Below are 19,436 nucleotides of genomic sequence, written 5' to 3' on the forward strand. Positions count from 1 at the left end.
CAAAGGATTGTTGTAAAGACTAAATATTGCCTGTAAAGCACTTGGCTTATTATAAATGCTCAATAACTATTATAAGTAATATCATTATTACAGTCTTTAGATATTTAAACTTACTGTACAGCTCTTGGACTTAAAGTCTGTACCACTTCAGTTAGCAATTAATTGGTCCCTGACTCTTATCTGTACTCTTGTACTCCTAGTGAATTGAGAGACCCTTGAAGAGTGGGGACTGTCAAATTTATTTTGGTTCAATTGTCCTGCCTCCCCCCTCCAGACGTTCTAGCATATGCTTAGAGTTCTTATTGGCTTATTAAATGACAAAGAAGTCAGTTTGATGAATATTCATTTTTAACTGTTTGGAATATTTTCCAAATCCTTGTACTACTAGTTAACAAATAGCTATTAGGTCCCTTGTGTGCAGGGAAGGCAGGATGGGAAGTTACCAAACCACCATTTTCATCTACATTGGGTTAGGATAAATCAGTTCATTGTTTATTTTTAAAAGCCAACTTAGTTATTTAGGGGCTGTCATCTTTGTAAATTGTTCAACTTCCTCCTTCCAGCTAACTCTTTTTGACAGTTTTACTATTGTGACTCCCACCTTGGAATGACTGGGAGGTGAAAATTCTTCTTGACTTCTGACTGGCAGACAGTAGTCTTTGGAGAAAAACAAAGTGATGTAGTCCAAATGGAATTTTGGATTCACTTTATATATATTTACATGATGTGTGCTACCTGTCATAGTTCCTGTGTTTGAAGAGCTGCTTCAGAATTGTTACATGTAATATACATATTCCATGGTCTGTGGAATGTAGTTTGAATTATAGGAGATCCAAATTGATTGTTTTATAATTATATTCTGTTATATAAAGAGTTTAAATTTGCTAGTTTTTTGACACAATGAAATATTTTAATTAAACACATCACCATTCAGTACTTAGTTTTCTTTTATTTGATACTTTGTTGCACATAGTCTAAACTTGGATTTTTTTTCTTTTTTCTTTTTTTTAAAAAAGATTTTATTTATTTATCTTAGAGGGGAAGGGAAGGAGAGAGAGAGAGAGAGGGAGAGGGAGAGAAAGAGAGAGAAAGAGAAAGAAAGAAACATCAGTGTATGGTTGCCTCTCCTGCGTCCCCTTCCGGGAACCTGGAACTGGCCTGCAACCCAGGCATGTGCCCTTACTGGGAATCGAACCGCGATCATGTGGTTCGCAGGCTCGTGCTCAATCCACTGAGCTACACCAGCCAGGGCAGGATTTTTTTCTATCTTACTAAAGATAGATGTGTTAGCATTTTCATTTTATTAGAACAAATAGTGTTGTAATTCAGTACATCACCTCCTTTGTCTGAAAACAGGCTCTTAAAGATAAACCAGCAACTGGAAATATTAAAAACCAAGGTAAGCTTTTCTGTGCCGATAGCACTCTAGCAAACCTGGTGAACATTCCTAAAACCCACTTGGCTTTCTGTAAGAAGTGTGGCAGCGATCAACCCAACAATGTAACAAAGTACCAGAAGGACAAGGACATTGTGTGCTCAGGGAAAGCAGCTATGACAGGAAGTAGAGTGGCTATGGTGGGCAGACTAAGATTTTCTGCAAAAAGGCTAAAACTACAAAGAAGATTGTGCTGATGCTTGATGCATTGAGCCCAACTGCAAATCTAAGTGAATGCTGACTATTAAGAGACACAAGCATTTTGAACTGGGGGGAGGTAAGAGAAAGAGCCAAGTGGTCCAGTTCTAAGCTTCATATTTTGTGATAAAATCTTGAGGATATGTTCTCTTCAGGAAACAAACAAACAAAAAAACAAAGGTAATGTGCCACCATATTATTAGTGCATCATATATAGATTTGGCTTTCAGAATATGAACACTTTAAAATTATATCTTAGGTTGGTTTTTTCTTATCAAGATGAATTAGCAGATTAGCTTTAACTTAATTGAATGTTACCTTTTAAAAAATGCACAATGCATTTCATGACGTTCATTCATTTCTTGTCTGTTACTTCCTACTAGGATAAGTCTGGTCTGGGAGTTGTAACTTCAGCATCATAGTGTTAAAGCAACATATGAGATACATGGGGCATTTTATAACTTTAAGAGAGGGCAATTCTTAATTGTGCCTTATGAAAAGCAACTGTCTATTAAGATAGAAAGTCTTCACTTTGAAGAATAAGTTTCTTTAGGTAATTAGGAGGAAACCCCCACCCCTTGTATTTTGCTATCACATATCTAGCTAACCTATTCTTTCCAGAGATACTGATTGTTTTAAATGGTAAATTACAGAACTTTTAAAATGATTTCTTTGACAATATCGGAAAGACAAAGGAGGACTACTGAACCATAATAATTATGTTCTTTCCAGTAACACATCTATTCTTACAAGTTTCACTTTTTTTTGGAGTTACTTTTTAAAAAAGATTTTTATTTATCTATCTTTAGAGAGAGGGGAAGGGAGGGAGAAAAAGAGAGAGGGAAACGTCAATGTGTGGTTGCATCTCTCACACCCCCAACTGGGAACCTGGCCCACAACCCAGGCACTTGCCTTGGCTGGGAATTGAACCAGCAACTCTTTGATTCACAGGCTGGCACTCAACCCACTGAGCCACACCAGCTGGGGCATAAGTTTAACATCTTAATGCAAGCTCTTTCAAATACTATGATGTAATGCAAGATATGGATTTAATAGCTTTATTTTGAGAATTAGAGTTTTAGCTTTTGTTTTAATTTTTAAAAAAGATTTTATTTATTTTTAGAGAGAGGGGAAGGGAGGGAGAGAAACAATCAGTGTGTGGTTGCCTCTCACACACCCCTCTCCCACTGGGGACCTGGCCCCTAACCCAGGCATGTATCCTGATTGGGAATCAAACCCATGACCCTTTGGTTTGCAGGCCAGCACTCAATGCACTGAGCCACACCAGCTGAAGTGTTTCCTTTTTTAACTTTACTTTTTATTGTTGACAGTATTACAGATGTCCTCATTTTCTCCCCCTTTGCCCACCTCCACCTAGCCCTGGCCCCCCTTTCTCTCAGGCCATCACCACAGTTGTCTGTGTCTATAGGTTATGTATATAGGTTCTTTGGCTAATCCCTTTGCCTTCTTTCATCCCCCCCATCCCTGTGACAGCTGTCAGTTTCTATTTTCTGTGTGTTTCTATTTTGTTCATTAGATTCCATATATAAATGAGATTATATGGTGTTTATCTTTGTCTGACTGGCTTATTTCACTTAGTATAATAATTTCCAGGTCCATCTATTCTGTTGCAGAAGATTAAGAGTTTCTTTTTTATGTCCAGTAGTATTCCATTGTATAAATGAACCACAGCTTTTTTTATTTGTCATCTACTGATGGACACTTGGGCTATTTCCAGATCTTGGCTATTGTTAATAACATTGTTATAAACATAGGAGTACTTATATTCTAATTGGTGTTTTGGGATTCTTAGGATATATTCCCAAAGTGGGATTGTTGGGTCAGAAGGCAGTTCCATCTTTAATTTTTCTGAGGAAACTCCATATTGTTTTCCACAGTGGCTGTACCAGTCTGCATTCCCACCAACAGTGCACAAGGGTTTCCTTTCTTCCACAACCTCTCCAGCACTTGTTGCTTGTTGATTTATTAATATGGCCACTCTGACACGTGTGGGGTGGTATCTAATTATGGATACCACTCCACACCTCACAGATTAATGAGGTCGACCATTTTTTTCCTATATGTTTCTGGGCCCTCTGTCCTTGGAGAAGTATCTATTCAGGTCCTTTGCTCATTTTTTAATTGCATTGTTTGTCTTCCTGGTATTGGGTTGTATAAGTTCTTTGTATATTTTGGGTATTAACCCCTTATCAGAAGTGTGATACACAAACATGTTCTCCCATATAGTGGGTTCCCTTTTCGTTTTTGTTGATGGTTTCTTTTGCTGTGCAGAAGCTTTTTTTTAGAGTTTTAGTTCCTTGATGATTTCATATTAGTATAGAACTTGCCATGGATAAGCTAGTAAACTTGTGTGTACTGGTAGATCCAATGGAGAAAATGTTTTTAATAGAAATCGTTAATACAGTGAGCTGAATATTTCATTATGTCACAAGCAACCTTAGTGTAGGATTTATGTTCCAAGCTCTTAATCTGTAGGTATTAGCCTCATGTCAGTGCTTAGTCAGATTTTGAAATACTTGCATTTGTTGACTCTGATCGATTTATCTGTTTTGAACTTAATTCTTTTAAAAAATTTACATGTCAATTAGAATTTTTAGCTCTTATTATTGGTAGTTATAATAAAGTTTTAAAATATAATTGCAAAATGTTTTGGTTACCATTCTTTTTATTGTGCTGCTAAATGCTTTTACACATTCAGAACTTAAGTACATTTGGATGTTCACTAGATGTTGTTTGATCTGAATTCTTTGAAGGGAAATAGGAAGGGGTTGGTCATGGCAAATAGAAATTTCTAATTCTATGGAAATTTAGTCTTTGTTAATTGAATCTTTTTTTCTGTATTATTTTTGTATGTTTTTTTCATTTTTTTAAAGGGTGCTCTAAATTCAGCTGAAGCTTTATCTGAAACATTTCCTTTATGTCTTAGTTTTCATTTGGCATTTATTTTCTCATTTCGACTTGTATTCACAAGTTATAAATCTTGGTCCATTTTCTTGGTAAGAGAAATGCATTCTTCAGGAATTGTTGTAGCAATATCATTCTTTTTAGGCTACTGCTTTCTTTGTTAGAAAAAATAAATTCTACAATACTTAAATATTAAGGTAGAGTGAGAGCCATTAATGTACTTGTGTGCAGGAACTGTTGTCTTTTTTAAAAAACATTTCCTTCCCTTTCCTCCTCAAATGCATGCTTTCATTTTCATAAATGTATATTTCAAGTTAAAGCTACATGTCCCATTATTCATTTTTTGTGGGTTATGTCTCTCTTCTAACAATGATAATAGAAGTAGGACTTTACTTAACCAAATTTTTTTTTGTTGTTTTGTTTTTAAGAATTAATCAAAGTACAGATTGACATTAGTTTCCTATGAGAAATCAACTTTCAGATGTTGATTTTAATCAAGTAGTTCAGGCTTGTGCTGTTTGCTTTTTTACTACAAAATGGGAACAACTAAGGTGGTAAGCTAAATACTCATGTTAAGAAATAGTCACAAAATACCTCCATCCTTGATAGAATTTCAAACATTCATTTTGTTTCACAGACCTTTGACAAAAAATAGATTCTGTCTTTGTTCTCAGGGACCTGAGACACTATCTCCACAATAGCACCAAACTGTTTTAAAAGTGGAAAAAAATGGTAAACTCAATTATTTGGAGTTTATTAAGGGATTGAAATAATTATTGAATGTGGACTGAGACATAATATTTATTTTTAAAGTCACATTAAAATGGGCAACCATTGGAGGAAGTTTGTTTTTCCCTTAATTATTTAGAATAGAGTACTAAATAGTTTCAGTAGGTATAGTAAGATATAAAGCATGGGGAAACAATTGTTTCTTTAAAGATACTTCATGATTTTCTGTTAGTGGACTACTTAGGGAGAAGAGCACACACCTACTGATTGGGGGAGATTTCTTCGTGATTGTTTTGGTTCCTCCTATAATGAAGGAAGAACTGTTTTGTACTAGGGAAATAATTTTTGTTATGCAAGTGAATTCTCCCTCAGTGATTCTTTACACAATTCAAGCAACTATTTTTTTAGGTTTTATTTATTTTTAGAGAGAGGGGATGGGAGGGGGAAAGAAAGGGAGAGAAACATCAATGTGCAAGAGAAATATCGATTGGTCGCTTCTCACACACCTCCAACTGGAGGCCTGGCTCTAACCCAGGCATGTGCCTTGACTGGGAATCGAACTGGTGACCTTTCAGTTCATAGGCTGGCACTCAATCCACTGAACCACACCAGCTAGGAGTTGAGCAAATATTTGGGATGCTAATTAATAGTTGATGTTACCATCTGTATCTTAAGGAATATGTTTGTGGCCTTGTGACTGATAAGATGGTATTATATTTCAATTATGTCTTAAAATTATGTAACAATGACTATACTGTTAGATTAGGTGGGATTTGGACATTTCCCCCTCCTCACTGGAAGAATTATCACAAAAGACATATGCATTAAGCTTATTAAAACAAACAGAAAATGAAGCTACTGAAAATGTGAATAAGCACAAACATTTACCATAAGGACTAGTTGGCCTTGCTTTTTGGTAATCTGTGCACAGGATGAGTTACTTGATTACATTACATTCTTCTGTCAAAGGCAGGTTTGCTGCTACTATATTCTAAAGGGAATTGAAGCTATGGGGACAGTGAGAACTACAAAGGGGAAATTTTCTAATACTTTATAGCAAATATTGAAGCAGTCTTCGTACACTTTCTTATATATTTACTCTTGACAAAAGACTTAGGTCACAGACATTTTTAGGTTATATTCTCTGATACTAATCTGAAACAGATGTTATTTCTTTGTTGACTATTGGAAGGAAGATTTTGTTTCCTATTCTAGATAAGCTTGTGGTAGGTTTAACACTGAGAAATGAGAAGCTTAACCACTGTTCTCAACACATTGGAAAGCCCAGACTAGTTCTCCAGAGAAGTAGTTGAAAGTACTTGGAGTCAAACTGAAATCAATTTATTTTACCATTTCTAAGTTGTTCTCTGCAAAAAAAAAATTTTTGAATAGGAGTTGGTTAAAAATGAAACTTAATTAGATTCTCAGACTATGCAGATTTAACGTAGGCCTTTTTGTAGGCCTTTTTATTTGGCAAGGCCTATTTATTCTTCGGTTTTGAACATAATTTTGTGAGACCTAAAAGTGAATTGTTGACCAGGAAAAGTTGGCTTTGACTTTTAACAACCTTGTGCTGTTCATCCTGCTGATGGAGTATTGAAATAATCCAAAGATACAGAGAGGCGAGCTTTAAGGGCATGGATAATCTGCAAAGCATGTAATCTGTGGATGATTGTAATGTGGTATTATATTTCAACTTAGGTGTGATATATAAGCATATTCTATAAATTTTAAAATGACTTATTTTATTGACTGTGAAAAAAGGATTGCTAGATGTAAAAGAATAAGAAGTATCTGTGTTCATTGGTTCTCTTTTTTTGTTAGAGCCTTATGCAATTGTAGTAAGAATATTTCTTTTCCTAAGTTGTGAAATTAAAAAAATACAGAAACGTGCATAAAACCTAAATGTAAAGCTTAAGGAATCTCTAAGATGCACACCTGTTTGTAACTTATACCTAGGTGAAGACAACATAACCTTCCCTGCCGATTGTACCCCCATTTACTTCCCTGAGGTAGCCATTGTCATCGTGTGGTCTTCTCTCCCTTGTTTTTATTTACACTTTTACTACCCAATAAGTTTAAGTTTTTCTAGGACTTTACATAAATGGGATCATAGGGGCCATATTCTGTTGTATCTGGCTGCTTTTGCTCAACATTATGTCCTTAAGATCTATTTATATTTCTGTATGTATTTGTGGTTCATTTATTTTCCTAGTTACAGGATGATCCATTGTGTAATCATACCATGATTTGTTGATCTCTTATGCTATTGATGAACAAATCTGTTTTCAGTTTTTAGCTATTACCAAGATTGCCAATAGAAACATTCTTTTATAAGTATCTTGGTGTATACAAGCATATGTTTTGTGGGATATATATTAATACTTAAGTATAGAATTGCTGGGTTCTTGATTGTGATTATACTTAGCTTTATTAGATACTGCCAAACTATTTCAAAATATAATACTCCTACCAGCAGTATGAGTGTTCACCTTGCTTCACATCCTGGCTAACATTTAATATTGTCAGACTTAAAAATTTGTCAATTTGATATGTACTAATGGTATTTTGTTGGGGTTTATATTTTCATGGGCATCTTTTTATGTTATTGGTCATTTAGATTTCTTATTTTGTGTGAAAGGCCTCTGTATCTTTTCCCCGTTTTTCTATCAGATTGTTTGCATGTCTTTCATTTATTTGTAGGAGTTCTTATTTTTTAAAAAATTATTTATTTTCAGAGAGAGGAGAAGGGGGGAGAAAGAGAGGGAGAGAAACATCAATGTGAGAGAGAAACATCAATTGGTTGTGCCCTGACGAGGGACTGAACCTGCAACATAGACACGTACCCTGGCTGGAAATAGATCCAGTGACCTTTTGCTTTGCCAGACGATGCTCAACCAACTGAGCCATACTGGTCAGGACTATAGGAGTTCTTTATATAGTTTGTATTTGCACCTTTTGTGGGTTACACTATATGTGTGGCAAATACCTTTTTATTCTTTGGCTTACATTTCCAATCTTACAATGATGACTTTTGATGAACAGAAGTCATGCTCTTTAATGTACTCAAATTTATCAGTCTTTTTCTTTATGATGGGTACTTTTGTGTTTAAGTAGTCTTTCCCCATTTCAAGGTTAATGAACTTATCCTCTTTTGATGTTTCTGTAGATGTATTATTTTGCTTTTCATTAAAATAAATCTTCACCCTCAGCTTTCTGGACTTCCTGGAAATCTGTTTCCTTTGCCAGATTGGAGACTTCTCCTTTATTATTTTTTCAAATAAGTTTTGAATTTCTTGCTCTTCCTCTTCTCTTTCTGGTACTCCTACGATTCGGATGTTGGAATGTTTAAAGTTGTTCCAGAGGTTCCAAAGCCTCTTCTCATTTTTTTTTTTTGAATTCTTGTTTCTTCATTCTGTTCTTGTTGAATGTTTATTTCTTCCTTCTGGTCCAAACCATTTATTTCATACCCAGTTTCCTTCCTGTCACTGTTGGTTCCTTGTGTATTTTCCTTTGTTCCACTGTTCATAGCCTTCACTTTTTCCTTCAATTTTGCGGCCATACTCAACTAATTCTGTGAGAATCCCGATTACTTCCAGGAAGTCCAGGATGTGCAGAGAGTCCCAAAGAAGTTGGACCCAAGGAAGCACACATTAAGGAACATCATAATTACATTAACCAAGACTAAAGAGAAGGAAAGAATCTTTAAAAGTAGCAAGAGAAGAGGAGACAGTTACCTACAAATGAGTTTCCAGAAGACTGTCAGCTGATTTCTCAGAAGAAACCTTATAGGCAAGAAGGGGCTGGGAAGAAGTATTCTAAGTCATGAAAGGCAAGGACCTATATCCAAGATTACTCTATCCAGCAAAGCTATCATTTAGAATGGAAGGGCAGATAAAGCACCTCGCAGATAAGGTCAAGTTAAAGGAGTTCATCCTCACCAAGCCCTTATTATATGAAATGTTAAAGGGACTTAGTGAGGAAAAAGAAGATCAAAATATGAACAGTAAAATGACAACAAACAACTATCAACAACTGAACATAAAAAAATAACAAAAGTGAACTAAGTGAGTAACTAGAACAGGAACAGAATCACAGAAATGGAGATCACATGAAGGGTAATCAGAAGGGAAGAGCAGGGGGAGAATGAGGGAAAAGGTACAGGGAATAAGAAGCATAAATGGTAGGTACAAAATAAACGGGGAGGTTAAGAATAGTATATGAAATGGAGAAGCCAAAGAACTAATATGTACGACCCATAGACATGAACTAAGGAGGTGGGGTGAGTGGGAAGGGGGTTGCATGGTGGAGGAGAATAAAGGGGAGAGAATAGGACAACTGTAATAGTATAATCAATAAAATATATTTAAAAGGAAAATACATACTTACCTGAGGATATGTTTATCGATTTTACAGAGAGAGGAAGGGAGGGAGGGAGGCATTAGGGAGTGGTGGTGGTGGGGGGAGAGAGACATTGATGTTAGAAAGAAATATCAATTGGTTGCCTCCTATATACTCCCTGACCAGAGATTGAACCCACTGCCTAAATACGTGCCCTTACTGGGGATTGGACCCACAACCTTTTGGTGCATGGGGCAATGCTCCAGCCAACTCAGCAACCTGGCTAGGACTTGCTTTTCATTTTTAAGTCTTGCCTAATCAGAGTTGATTTTTATGTATGCTGTGAAGTAGGGGTTGCTACTTCACACAACAATATATTGTATTATATTGTAATGGAGAAGATCCAGCCTCATAGAGGAAAGTAGTTGGCTAAAGGAACATTTTAATAGCCTTTTCAGATAATTGTAGATATTCTTTGATATATCAAAATTCATCAGGTGGTAGTTTCTGGATGGTTTGTTTCAATGCCAAGTCCCAAACCACATCAGTGATCTTTTGTAATTTGTTAAATTAAAATCCATTTGTTTCTCTTTTATACTTAGAATCTTTTTCCCATGCATTATTTTGCAACACTGTGCTTTGTCAGTTGGAAAGCATTGGTTTCACTAAAGGGTGTAGCTCTTCTAAATATTGACACAATGCATTGTTAATGTCAGAAAACACATTCTTTAATATCACTGCACTATCAGGAATCTATGAATTGGAAACTAGGTAATTACATGGTGGCACATACAATGTTTTTCAAATTCTAATTTTTTAAATTATATTTTATTGTTTATGCTATTGCAGTTGTCTTAGTTTTTTCCTTTGTCCCACTCCACCCATCCCCTTAACTCCCACAGTCAGTCCTCAAACCATTGTCTGTCTATAAGTCATAGCATATATGTTCTTTGGCTACTATGTTCCCTATGCTCTGCTTTACATCCCCATGGCTGTTCTTTAACTCTGTTTATATTTCTTAATCCCCTCATCTCTTTATGCATTCCCCCACACTCTGCTCACATCCGGCAACCATCAAAACTCTGTGTATCCATGATTCTGTCTCTTTTTCTTGTTTGCTTATTTTGCTTTTTAGATTCAATCATTGATAGATATGTATTTTTGCCACTTTATTCATAGTTTTCATTGAATAAATCCCTTTAACACTTCATATAATAATGGCTTGTTGATGATGAACTCCTTTAGTTTTTTTCTTGTCTGGGATGCTCTTTGTCTGCCATTCGATTCTAAAGGATAGCTTTGCTGGGTAGAGTAATCTTGGTTGTAGGTCCCTGCTTTTCATGGCTTTGAATATTTCTTGCCAATCCCATTTAGCCTTTAAAGTTTCTTTTGAGAAATCAGCTGACAGTCTTATGGGAACTTCCCTCTAGGTAATTAACTTTTATTCTTTTGCTGCTTTTAAAATTATCTCTTTATCTTTTAACCTTTGGCATTTTAATTATGATGTGTCTTGGCATGGGCCATCTTGTTTGTGACCCTGTGCTTCCTGGACTTCAATGTCTATTTCCTTCACCAAATAAGGGAAGTTTTCTTTCATTAGTTTTCAAATAGATTTCCAATTTCTTTTCTCTTTCTGGCACTCATATGATGGGAATGTTAGACCTCTTGAAGTTGTCTCACAGGCTGCTTATACTATCCTGGTTTTCTTTTGAATTCTTTTTTCTTGTTCTAGTTGAATGTTTTTTTCTTTATATTCCAAATCATTATTTCATTCTAGGCTTCATTCACTCTAGAGTTGTTTCCTTGTAAATTGTTCTTTATTTTAATTAGTGTGTCCTTCGTTTCTGAGTGGATCTTTTTTATGCTGCTGAGGTCCTTACTAAATTCCTTGAGCATCCTTATAACCAGAGTTTTGAACTTGTATCTTATAGATTGTTCATCTCTCTTTTATTTCGTTTTTCTCTGGAGTTGTGATGTGTTCTTTAATTTGGACCATGTTTCTTTGTCTCCTCATTTTGGCAGCCTCCCTTTGTTTCTGTGTGTTAGGTAGAACTACTTTGGTTCTATGTGTTGGTGGTGTTGCCTAATGTAGTATGTGTCCTGTAGGGTCCAGTGGCACAGCCTCCCCTATCACCTCCACCCTCCAAGGAGGATCAGCTGTGCAGGGGCCGGGTGGTGGTGCTCCAGTGTGGTCTGTATCTGTCCACTTGGGGGCGCTGGCCCTGGGGTTTTCCACTAGTGCAGGCCAAGGTCAACCCCCACCTGTGTTTGCCTGGGGTCACTCTGCCTGAGCTATAATGCTATCTGAGATGGCTGCTACCTGTGCTGGGTTTGGAGATTCCCAGGTGAAACTAAGCTGTGAAGCAAGGCTGGCTACTGCTCATTCTGGGCGTGGGGCTCACTGAGGTCAGCTGTAGCTTGTTTGAGAGTATTTAGGAAGTTGTCAAGTATGAGCCAAGATCAGCCATTTGTATGGAAAAGCAGCTTGGGTGGGTCCATAAGTTGGGTGGGACGGAATCTCGGGCTGTCCGAGGTGTGTCAGTGTTAGCCAGGTTGGTAGAGTCTCAGATTTGGCACCAGCGTGCTGGCTCTGTAGCTCTGTGTGGGGAGGGTTTAGAAAAGGGACAGTGGCCTCTATTCCCCTTGATGCCAGGCACTTCAATTTCTCCCTGTACGCCATTGGTGCCTTTCAAGCTGCCACCCTGGTGCTGGAGCTCAGAGGGAGTGAGTCTGAGTAGGTGAGTCTGTGTAGGTTCTTTAAGAGGAAGTGCTTGGGGCTTCACCAGTTTCTTCTACCAACTCAATCCCTGCTGGTTTTTACATCGAAGTTGTGGGGACTTAATATTCTTGGTATTGGAACCATGGGCTGGGGGACCTGTTGTGTGATTGGGATTCCTTGCTCTGGAGATACCCCTCCTGAATTTTTATCCACTGCACGTGGGTGTAGGAGCAGTTCATTCTGTGTCTATGCCCTTCCTACCAGTCTGGATGGATACAATTTCTTTAATTCCTTAGTTGTCATACTTCCATTCAACACAATTTCTGACATTTCTTTATTTTATTTTATTTATTTATTTTTTAGAGAGAGGGGAAGGAAAGGAGAAAGAGTGGGAGAGAAACATCAATGTGTGGTTGCCTCTCATGTGTTCCCCACTGGGGACCTGGCCTGCAACTCAGGCATGTGCCCTGACTGGGAATTGAACCAGCGACCCTTTGCTTCACAGGCCCGTGCTCAATCCACTGAGCTACATCAGCCAGGGCCAATTTCTGACATTTCTAAGTGATGGTTGTTCTTTAATTATAGTTGTAATTTTGATGCGGTTTTGTGAAGAGGCCAGCCATGTCTGCCTAGGCTGCCATCTTGACCAAAAGTGGTTCTTTTAAAAAATATTTTTATCCTTTTGTTGAAATTCTCATTTATTCATGCATCAATTTCCGGAGCTAATTGAGCATATTTATGATGGTTAAATTATTTGTCAGATAATTCACGAACCTCTAATTCTTTAGGGTCAGTTTTCAGGGCTTATTTTGTTCCTTTTTTGGGTTGTTTTCTCTGTTTCTTTATGTTGCATGTAGTTTGTATTGGTATCCTTGCATTTGAAAAACACTCTCTTATCCCAGTCTTTTAAAAAGTTATTTATGTATGTATTGATTGATAGGAGGAGAAGAAGAAGAAAAGGGAAACATTGATTTGTTGTTTCACTTATTTATGCATTGATTAGTTGATTATTGTATGTACCCTGACTGATGATCCAACCTGCAGCCTTGGTGTATCAGGTCGATACTCTAACAAACTGAGCTCCTCAGCCAGGCCCTTTCCCACTCCTTTTTTTTTAAAGTTTTTTGTTTGTTTGTTTCATAAATTACTTTACTCCCAGTCTTTTTTAAAAATATATTTTATTGATTATGCTATTCCAGTTGTCCCATTTCCTCCCTTCATACCCCTCCACCCTGCACGCCCTGTCCCTCCCACATTCCCCCTCTTTAGTTCATGTCCATGTGTCTTAAATTCTTTAGCTTTTACATTTCCCATACTACTCTTGCTCTCCCCCTGGCTATTTTCTGCCTGCCATCTATGCTACTTATTCTCTGTACCTTCTCCCCCTCTCCTCCTCCCACTCCCCTGTTGCTAACCCTCCATGTGATCTCCATTTCTGTGGTTCTGTTCCTGTTGTTTCCTTAGTTTGTTTTTATGTTAGGTGTGGTGGTTAGTAATTTTGAGTTTGCTGTTATTTTAGTATACGTGTTTATCTTCTTTTTCTTAGATAAGTCCCTTTAACATTTCCTAAAATAAGGGCTTGGTGATGATGAACTCCTTTAACTTGACCTTATTTGAGAAGCACTTTATCTGTCCTTCCATTCTAAATGAAAGCTTTGCTGGATAGAGCAATCTTGGATGTAGGTCCTTGGCTTTCATGATTTCGAATACATCTTTCCAGCCCCTTCTTGCCTGTAAGGTCTCTTTTGAGAAATCAGCTAACAGTCTGATGGGAACTCCTTTGTAGGTTACTGTCTTCTTATATCTTGGTTACTATCTCCTTATCTCTTGCTGCTTCTAGGATTCTCTCCTTCATTTTAATCTTGACTAATGTAATGATGATGTGCCTTGGTGTATTCCTCTTTGGGTCCAACTTCTTTGGGACTCTCTGAGCTTCCTGGATTTCCTGGAAGTCTATTTCCTGCCAGATTGGAGAAGTTCTCCTTTATTATTTGTTCAAATAAGGTTTTTACTTCTTGCTCTTCCTCTTCCCCTTCTGGTACGCCTGTAATTCGGATGTTGGAACGTTTAAAGATGTTCGGGAGGTTCCTAAGCCTCTCCTCATTTTTTTTGAATTCTTGTTCCTTCATTCTGTTCTGGTTGAGTGTTTCTCTCTTCTTTCTGGTCCACTCCATTGATTTGAGTCCCAGTTTTCTTCCCATCACTATTGGTTCCCTGTGCGTTTCCCTTCATTTCACCTAGTTTTGCCTGCATTTGTTCATCTAATTTGCAACTGAAACAAACCAGTTCTGTGAGCATCCTGATCACTAGTATTTTGAACTGTGCATCTGATAGGTTGGCTAACTCTTGGTTGCTGAGAAGTATTGGCTCTGGGGCTTTGAGCTGTTTTTCCCCTTGAGCCATAATGTTTTGGTCTGTTTGTGCCTGTTATGTATGGGGGGTGGAGCCTTAGGTGTTCACCAGGGTAGGGCAACCCAGGTCTCTGGGTTGTGATGCTGTTTGTGGGGGTGGGGTCTGAGAGGGAAAAAATGGCACTTTGCTCCTCTCTCTGTTGCACCTCAGTCCCTTCTGCTGCTTCCCCCAATCAAACGGAGCCTTTCTGGTGCTGGTTCCTGTGTGGGTGGGCTTATGTGCGTTCTAGGAGCCTGTGGGTTTCTCCAATGAATTTTACTGTGAGGATGGGAGTTTCTCCCTGCGCCTCAACCCCCACAAGTGTTTTCAATTGGTGTTTTGAGTTTTTATTTCCTGGCGCTAGGACCCTGGGTTGCTTGATCTGTCTCGCTCCCCAGTTATCTGTGCGGGAATGTGGGACTGCTGCACTGTCAGCCAGCCACCTTGTGCACGGTGTCCTGCTTCTCAATCGCTGCCTCTCTGGGTCTGCCTGTTGCCACCCCATGCCCGGGGTCTGCCAGCCGCCTGCCACCATCTAGTGCACCCGGGGTGCTTTGCGCACCCAGTGCCATTGCTTTTTGTGTCATGATCCCTCTCTGCCTGTCCGCATGACTGATTTTGCCCTTCCTACTGGTCTGGATGAATGTGTCTATCTTATCTCCTTGGTTGTCGGACTTCCATACAGTTCAGTTTTGGTTGTTACTTTGTTTCTGAATTGTTGTTGTCCTTATTTTGGTTGTTTGAGGAGGCACAGTGTGTCTACCTATGCCTCCATCTTGGTTGGAAGTCCCCAGTCTTTATGGACTGGCTTAGTGCAGGGAGAGGCCTTTGCCAATCAGCCTGGTTGTAGACTCTGGGGGGATTTATATGTAGATTCATGTGTAGATTCTGTAGATTTTTTTCCTACATATGTCCTCCAGTCTTAAGAGTATTGATTCCAAATTAGAGGGATTTTCCAGTTTCTTTAAGAACTGTGTACTTTCTTTTATACTGTGGTGTCCAGCTGTTGTACCGTGGGTCTTATGAAGCAGCAACACACCACTCAGCACTTTGTTGTTATTAGTGGCCCCCCAGGCAGCTAGAGTGTGCCAGGTACCATCAGCTCTGTAAATCAGGATAGATTGAATCCAGTCTCTGAGACAGTCCCCCCAAGAGCTGGACTGTTGGACACATGCTCCAGTTCTCTCTCTCTCCCATGAGGGAGAGGTTGCCGAGCTGTATTAGTCTTTGCTGGGTTCACTGGATCTGCAGCTCGCTATTCAGTTTTTCTTTGTTTTCAGCAAGTTATCTAGGCACCTAGATTACATCAGGACCTGTATCCAGGAAGAAACTAGTCTGTCAGGCAGCCTCCTCCACCAGTCGGAACATTAGGTGTACTGTTCAGTCTTCTCTTTGCCTCCCCATGGAGAATTTGGGAGCTAGGAGTTCCCTTCCAGTTGTGTGGTTCTGTGCTAGGAGGAGGGACTATGGTGAATGGGCAAATTTTCCTACCTGCTTTTATGAAGCTGGTTTACTGCTCACCTGGGATGTAGAAGCCTCTTAGTTTGTTTCTGAATTTCTCATAAAGGGAATTGGTATGTACTTTGTTGAATTGTTGTTTCCATGGGAGGAAGGAAGGCGTAGGGCTTCCTGTTCTCCCATCTTGCTGATGTCACTCCCATCGAGCACATTCCTAAGTGAAACTGGCTTTTGTTTGTGAAGGGTCATGAAAAATATAGTAAAATAATTTGGAGACATTTTACATGAGACTATTTCTTTCTTTTGATTTCTTGATCATGAATCAATGAGGCAGTTTGGTCTTTCTGCCTTTATACATGCTAAGGTGCCAGCAGTCTTATCTTTCTTTGGTTTTGAACATGCAAATGTTAGTATAGCAAAAAAAGGAAAACGAAATCTTAGTGTTATCACAAGTATAGTTCTGACCTTGCAGAACTCCAGACAGTGTCTTGGGGATCAAGAGTTTCTGAACTCTTGAACTGCTGCTACTTTATCAAATTATAACAGTTCCTTTCTATTCCTATTTTCTAAGAGTTTTTTTAAAAGGTTTTATTTATTTATTTTTAGAGAGAGGGGAAGGGAGGGAGAAAAAGAAGCAGAGGAGTCAGTCAGTTTGTTGCCTCTTGGATGCCCCCAGCTGGAAACCTGGCCCGCAGTCGAGGCATGTGCCCTGACTGGTAATCGAACCAGTGACCTTTTTGGTTCACAGGCTGAGGCTCAGTCCACTCAGGCATATCAGCCAGGGCACATGGCTGGTCTTTTAAAAAATAGTAATGGATGTTGAATATTGTCAAATGTCTTTTATGCATCTGTTGAACAATAGATGTGATTTTTAAAAGTCACCTTGATGTGGTGAATTAATTTGAACCACTTTGTGTATTTGGGATAATCCCACACTAGTTTTGGTATATTTTAATATTTTCCATACATGCATATGTGTGTGTGTGTGTGTGTGTGTGTGTGTATACACACACACACACACACATATATTTAATAGACATTTAAATACAATAAGACACTATTACTATTATTATTAATTATTATTCAGTTAGTATTCATTTAGAATTACCCATATACTTAATCACCTTTTTCCTCATCATTTCTTTTTTTGATTTTGGTTTTTGTGTCTCAAATACAAGTGAAAGTTTATTTTTTAAGTCACAGAGGTAGAAAAAGTGAGCCAGCTGGTCTGCATGAGCTCAGGAAACAAGTTGCAGAGGCAAAAGAAGGGCCTTTGGAACTTAGGTAGGGAGGTAGGGAGGTAGAGAGAGAGAAGCTAGCAAGTGTACTCCTTGTCATTTCTTGCGGCAGCTCTAAAGTAAAATCTAGAATCATTTTTATCCTGACTAAAGAATATCCTTAAGCTTTTCTTTTAGTGTATGAAATCAGTTATTGTTTGAAGTTCAGTCCTTATTTTGCCTTTTCTTGGAACTCTGTTTTTTGGATATAGACTTTTAGGTTAGTACATACTTTGTTTTAGCACCTTGAATGTATCTTTCACCTTTCTCTGGCACTCAGTGTTCTTTTTGAGAAGTCATGTTCTTGTTGACAAGTCATGAAGATGATAATGTCTTTTTTTCTTAGTTGCTTAAGTGGTTTTATGTTTGGTTTTATTTAGCTTTATTATAATGTACCCAGATGTGGATTTTGCTTCAGTTTTGGAAAACTAAATTATTGGCTATTATTTCTTCAAATATTTCTTTTGCCCTTTTCTCTCTCTTCTTTCTGGAATTCATTTGAGCATACCTGTTTTCACTATAGCTTATATACCCATTCTTCTTTGTTGAAGAAGTTCAAAATATAAGTATATTTTCTTCCTTATTTTGTTTTTAAACTTTATTATTAGAAATAATCTTAAACAGATGAGAAAGTAGAATAATATGATAACACCTCAATAATATATCATGAACCAGCTTCAATAGTTGTCAACTGCTGGCCAATCTTGTTTCTTCTATAACCCCACCAATTTCCCCATTCTGTTGAAGTAAATATCATATGATATGTAAATATTTCAGCATCTATCTCTGAAAAATAGTCTTTATAAAGTATTCCTCTAGACCCTTAAATGTTAATTTTGCAAATACTTGTTTGAAACAGGATTCAAGTAAGGATCCATACATTGTGATTGATACACCTCTTAAGTCCTTTGTACTCTGAGGATTTCCCCCCATCTTTTATTTTTCCTAGCAGTATATTTGTTGAAGAGACTAGGTCATTGTCTTACAGAGTTTCTGACAGTCTAAATTTAGGTCAGGGCTTTTTATTTTTTTAAGACAACTTCATAGGTGGGTGGTATATCCTTTTATCAGGATCAGGAAGCACATAAAGCCTGGTTGTCTCTGGTGTCTCTTGAAAGAGAGATCTGGTGTGATGGGAACAGCTATTGAAGATGCCTAGGTCTTTTAATTTATTAGGAATCTTAAAATGGTAATGTTGTAATTCTATCATTTCTTCCTTATTTATTAGCTGAAATACTTAAGTACAGATTTCTTATCAACTGTTGGTTCATATATGAAGGCAGAATACGTGCTTAATTTTTTATTACGTTTTACTAGTTTTCAAAATCATGAATTGATTTACTAGTATCCTCCAATTCTGACCAATTGGGGTTTTTAGATTTGTTTTATTCTTATTATAAACTGGTGGATTTAATCATCTGATACATTTTCAAATATTTTTAGTTGATACAATTTGCTCAATAAAGATGATCTTTAAGGTTTGAAATTAATGCAGACTATTTCTGTTTTATTGTAGTTTGCATTTATGCCGGATCCTCAGTGAAAATAAAAGCCATGATAGTTCGAATTACCGAGGTAAGAGTTTCAAAAGTATCATAGCTATTATTTTTGGCTTGGTCAATATTGATAAATATCAAATTTTTCATCAAATTGTTATGAATGAAAACAAAAGGTATAGGATAATTTACATTATTTAAAACTTTTACATGGATATATTACAGATAAGATTAAAACTATAGTTATGGTAAGACTATATGTCTTGTATAAGGATTTTTTTTTTTGGTATAAGGATGTTTTTGACCTGCATAATAGTCATGTTATTGCTTGACTTTTGTAATTATGGCATGGTATATCTAACCAAATTTCAGCAGTTACTAGCTGTATGTTACATAGACTAGTTATCATAGACTAGTTATCAGTCAGTTGTAAACAGAAGAAAAAAACTGGAATGGAAAGAAAAGCA

The 19,436-nt window shown here is 37.5% G+C and overlaps 1 protein-coding gene and 1 pseudogene across 1 annotated transcript in view; both read left to right on the forward strand.

Moving 5' to 3' along the window:
* Positions 1-19,436, forward strand: part of LOC118977970 (THO complex subunit 2-like) — a 72,716-nt gene that overhangs the window by 1,430 nt on the left and 51,850 nt on the right. Inside the window, exon 2 of the mRNA XM_037033113.1 lies at positions 18,990-19,048. Coding sequence (XP_036889008.1) covers positions 18,990-19,048 — 59 coding nt within the window. The remainder of the gene's footprint in view (positions 1-18,989; positions 19,049-19,436) is intronic.
* Positions 1,351-1,744, forward strand: LOC118977971 (60S ribosomal protein L36a-like; annotated as a pseudogene).

This window comes from Sturnira hondurensis, unplaced genomic scaffold (genome assembly GCF_014824575.4).
Source record: "Sturnira hondurensis isolate 20B ecotype Veracruz unplaced genomic scaffold, ASM1482457v3 Scaffold0021596, whole genome shotgun sequence".
Classification (NCBI taxonomy): Eukaryota; Metazoa; Chordata; class Mammalia; order Chiroptera; family Phyllostomidae; genus Sturnira; species Sturnira hondurensis.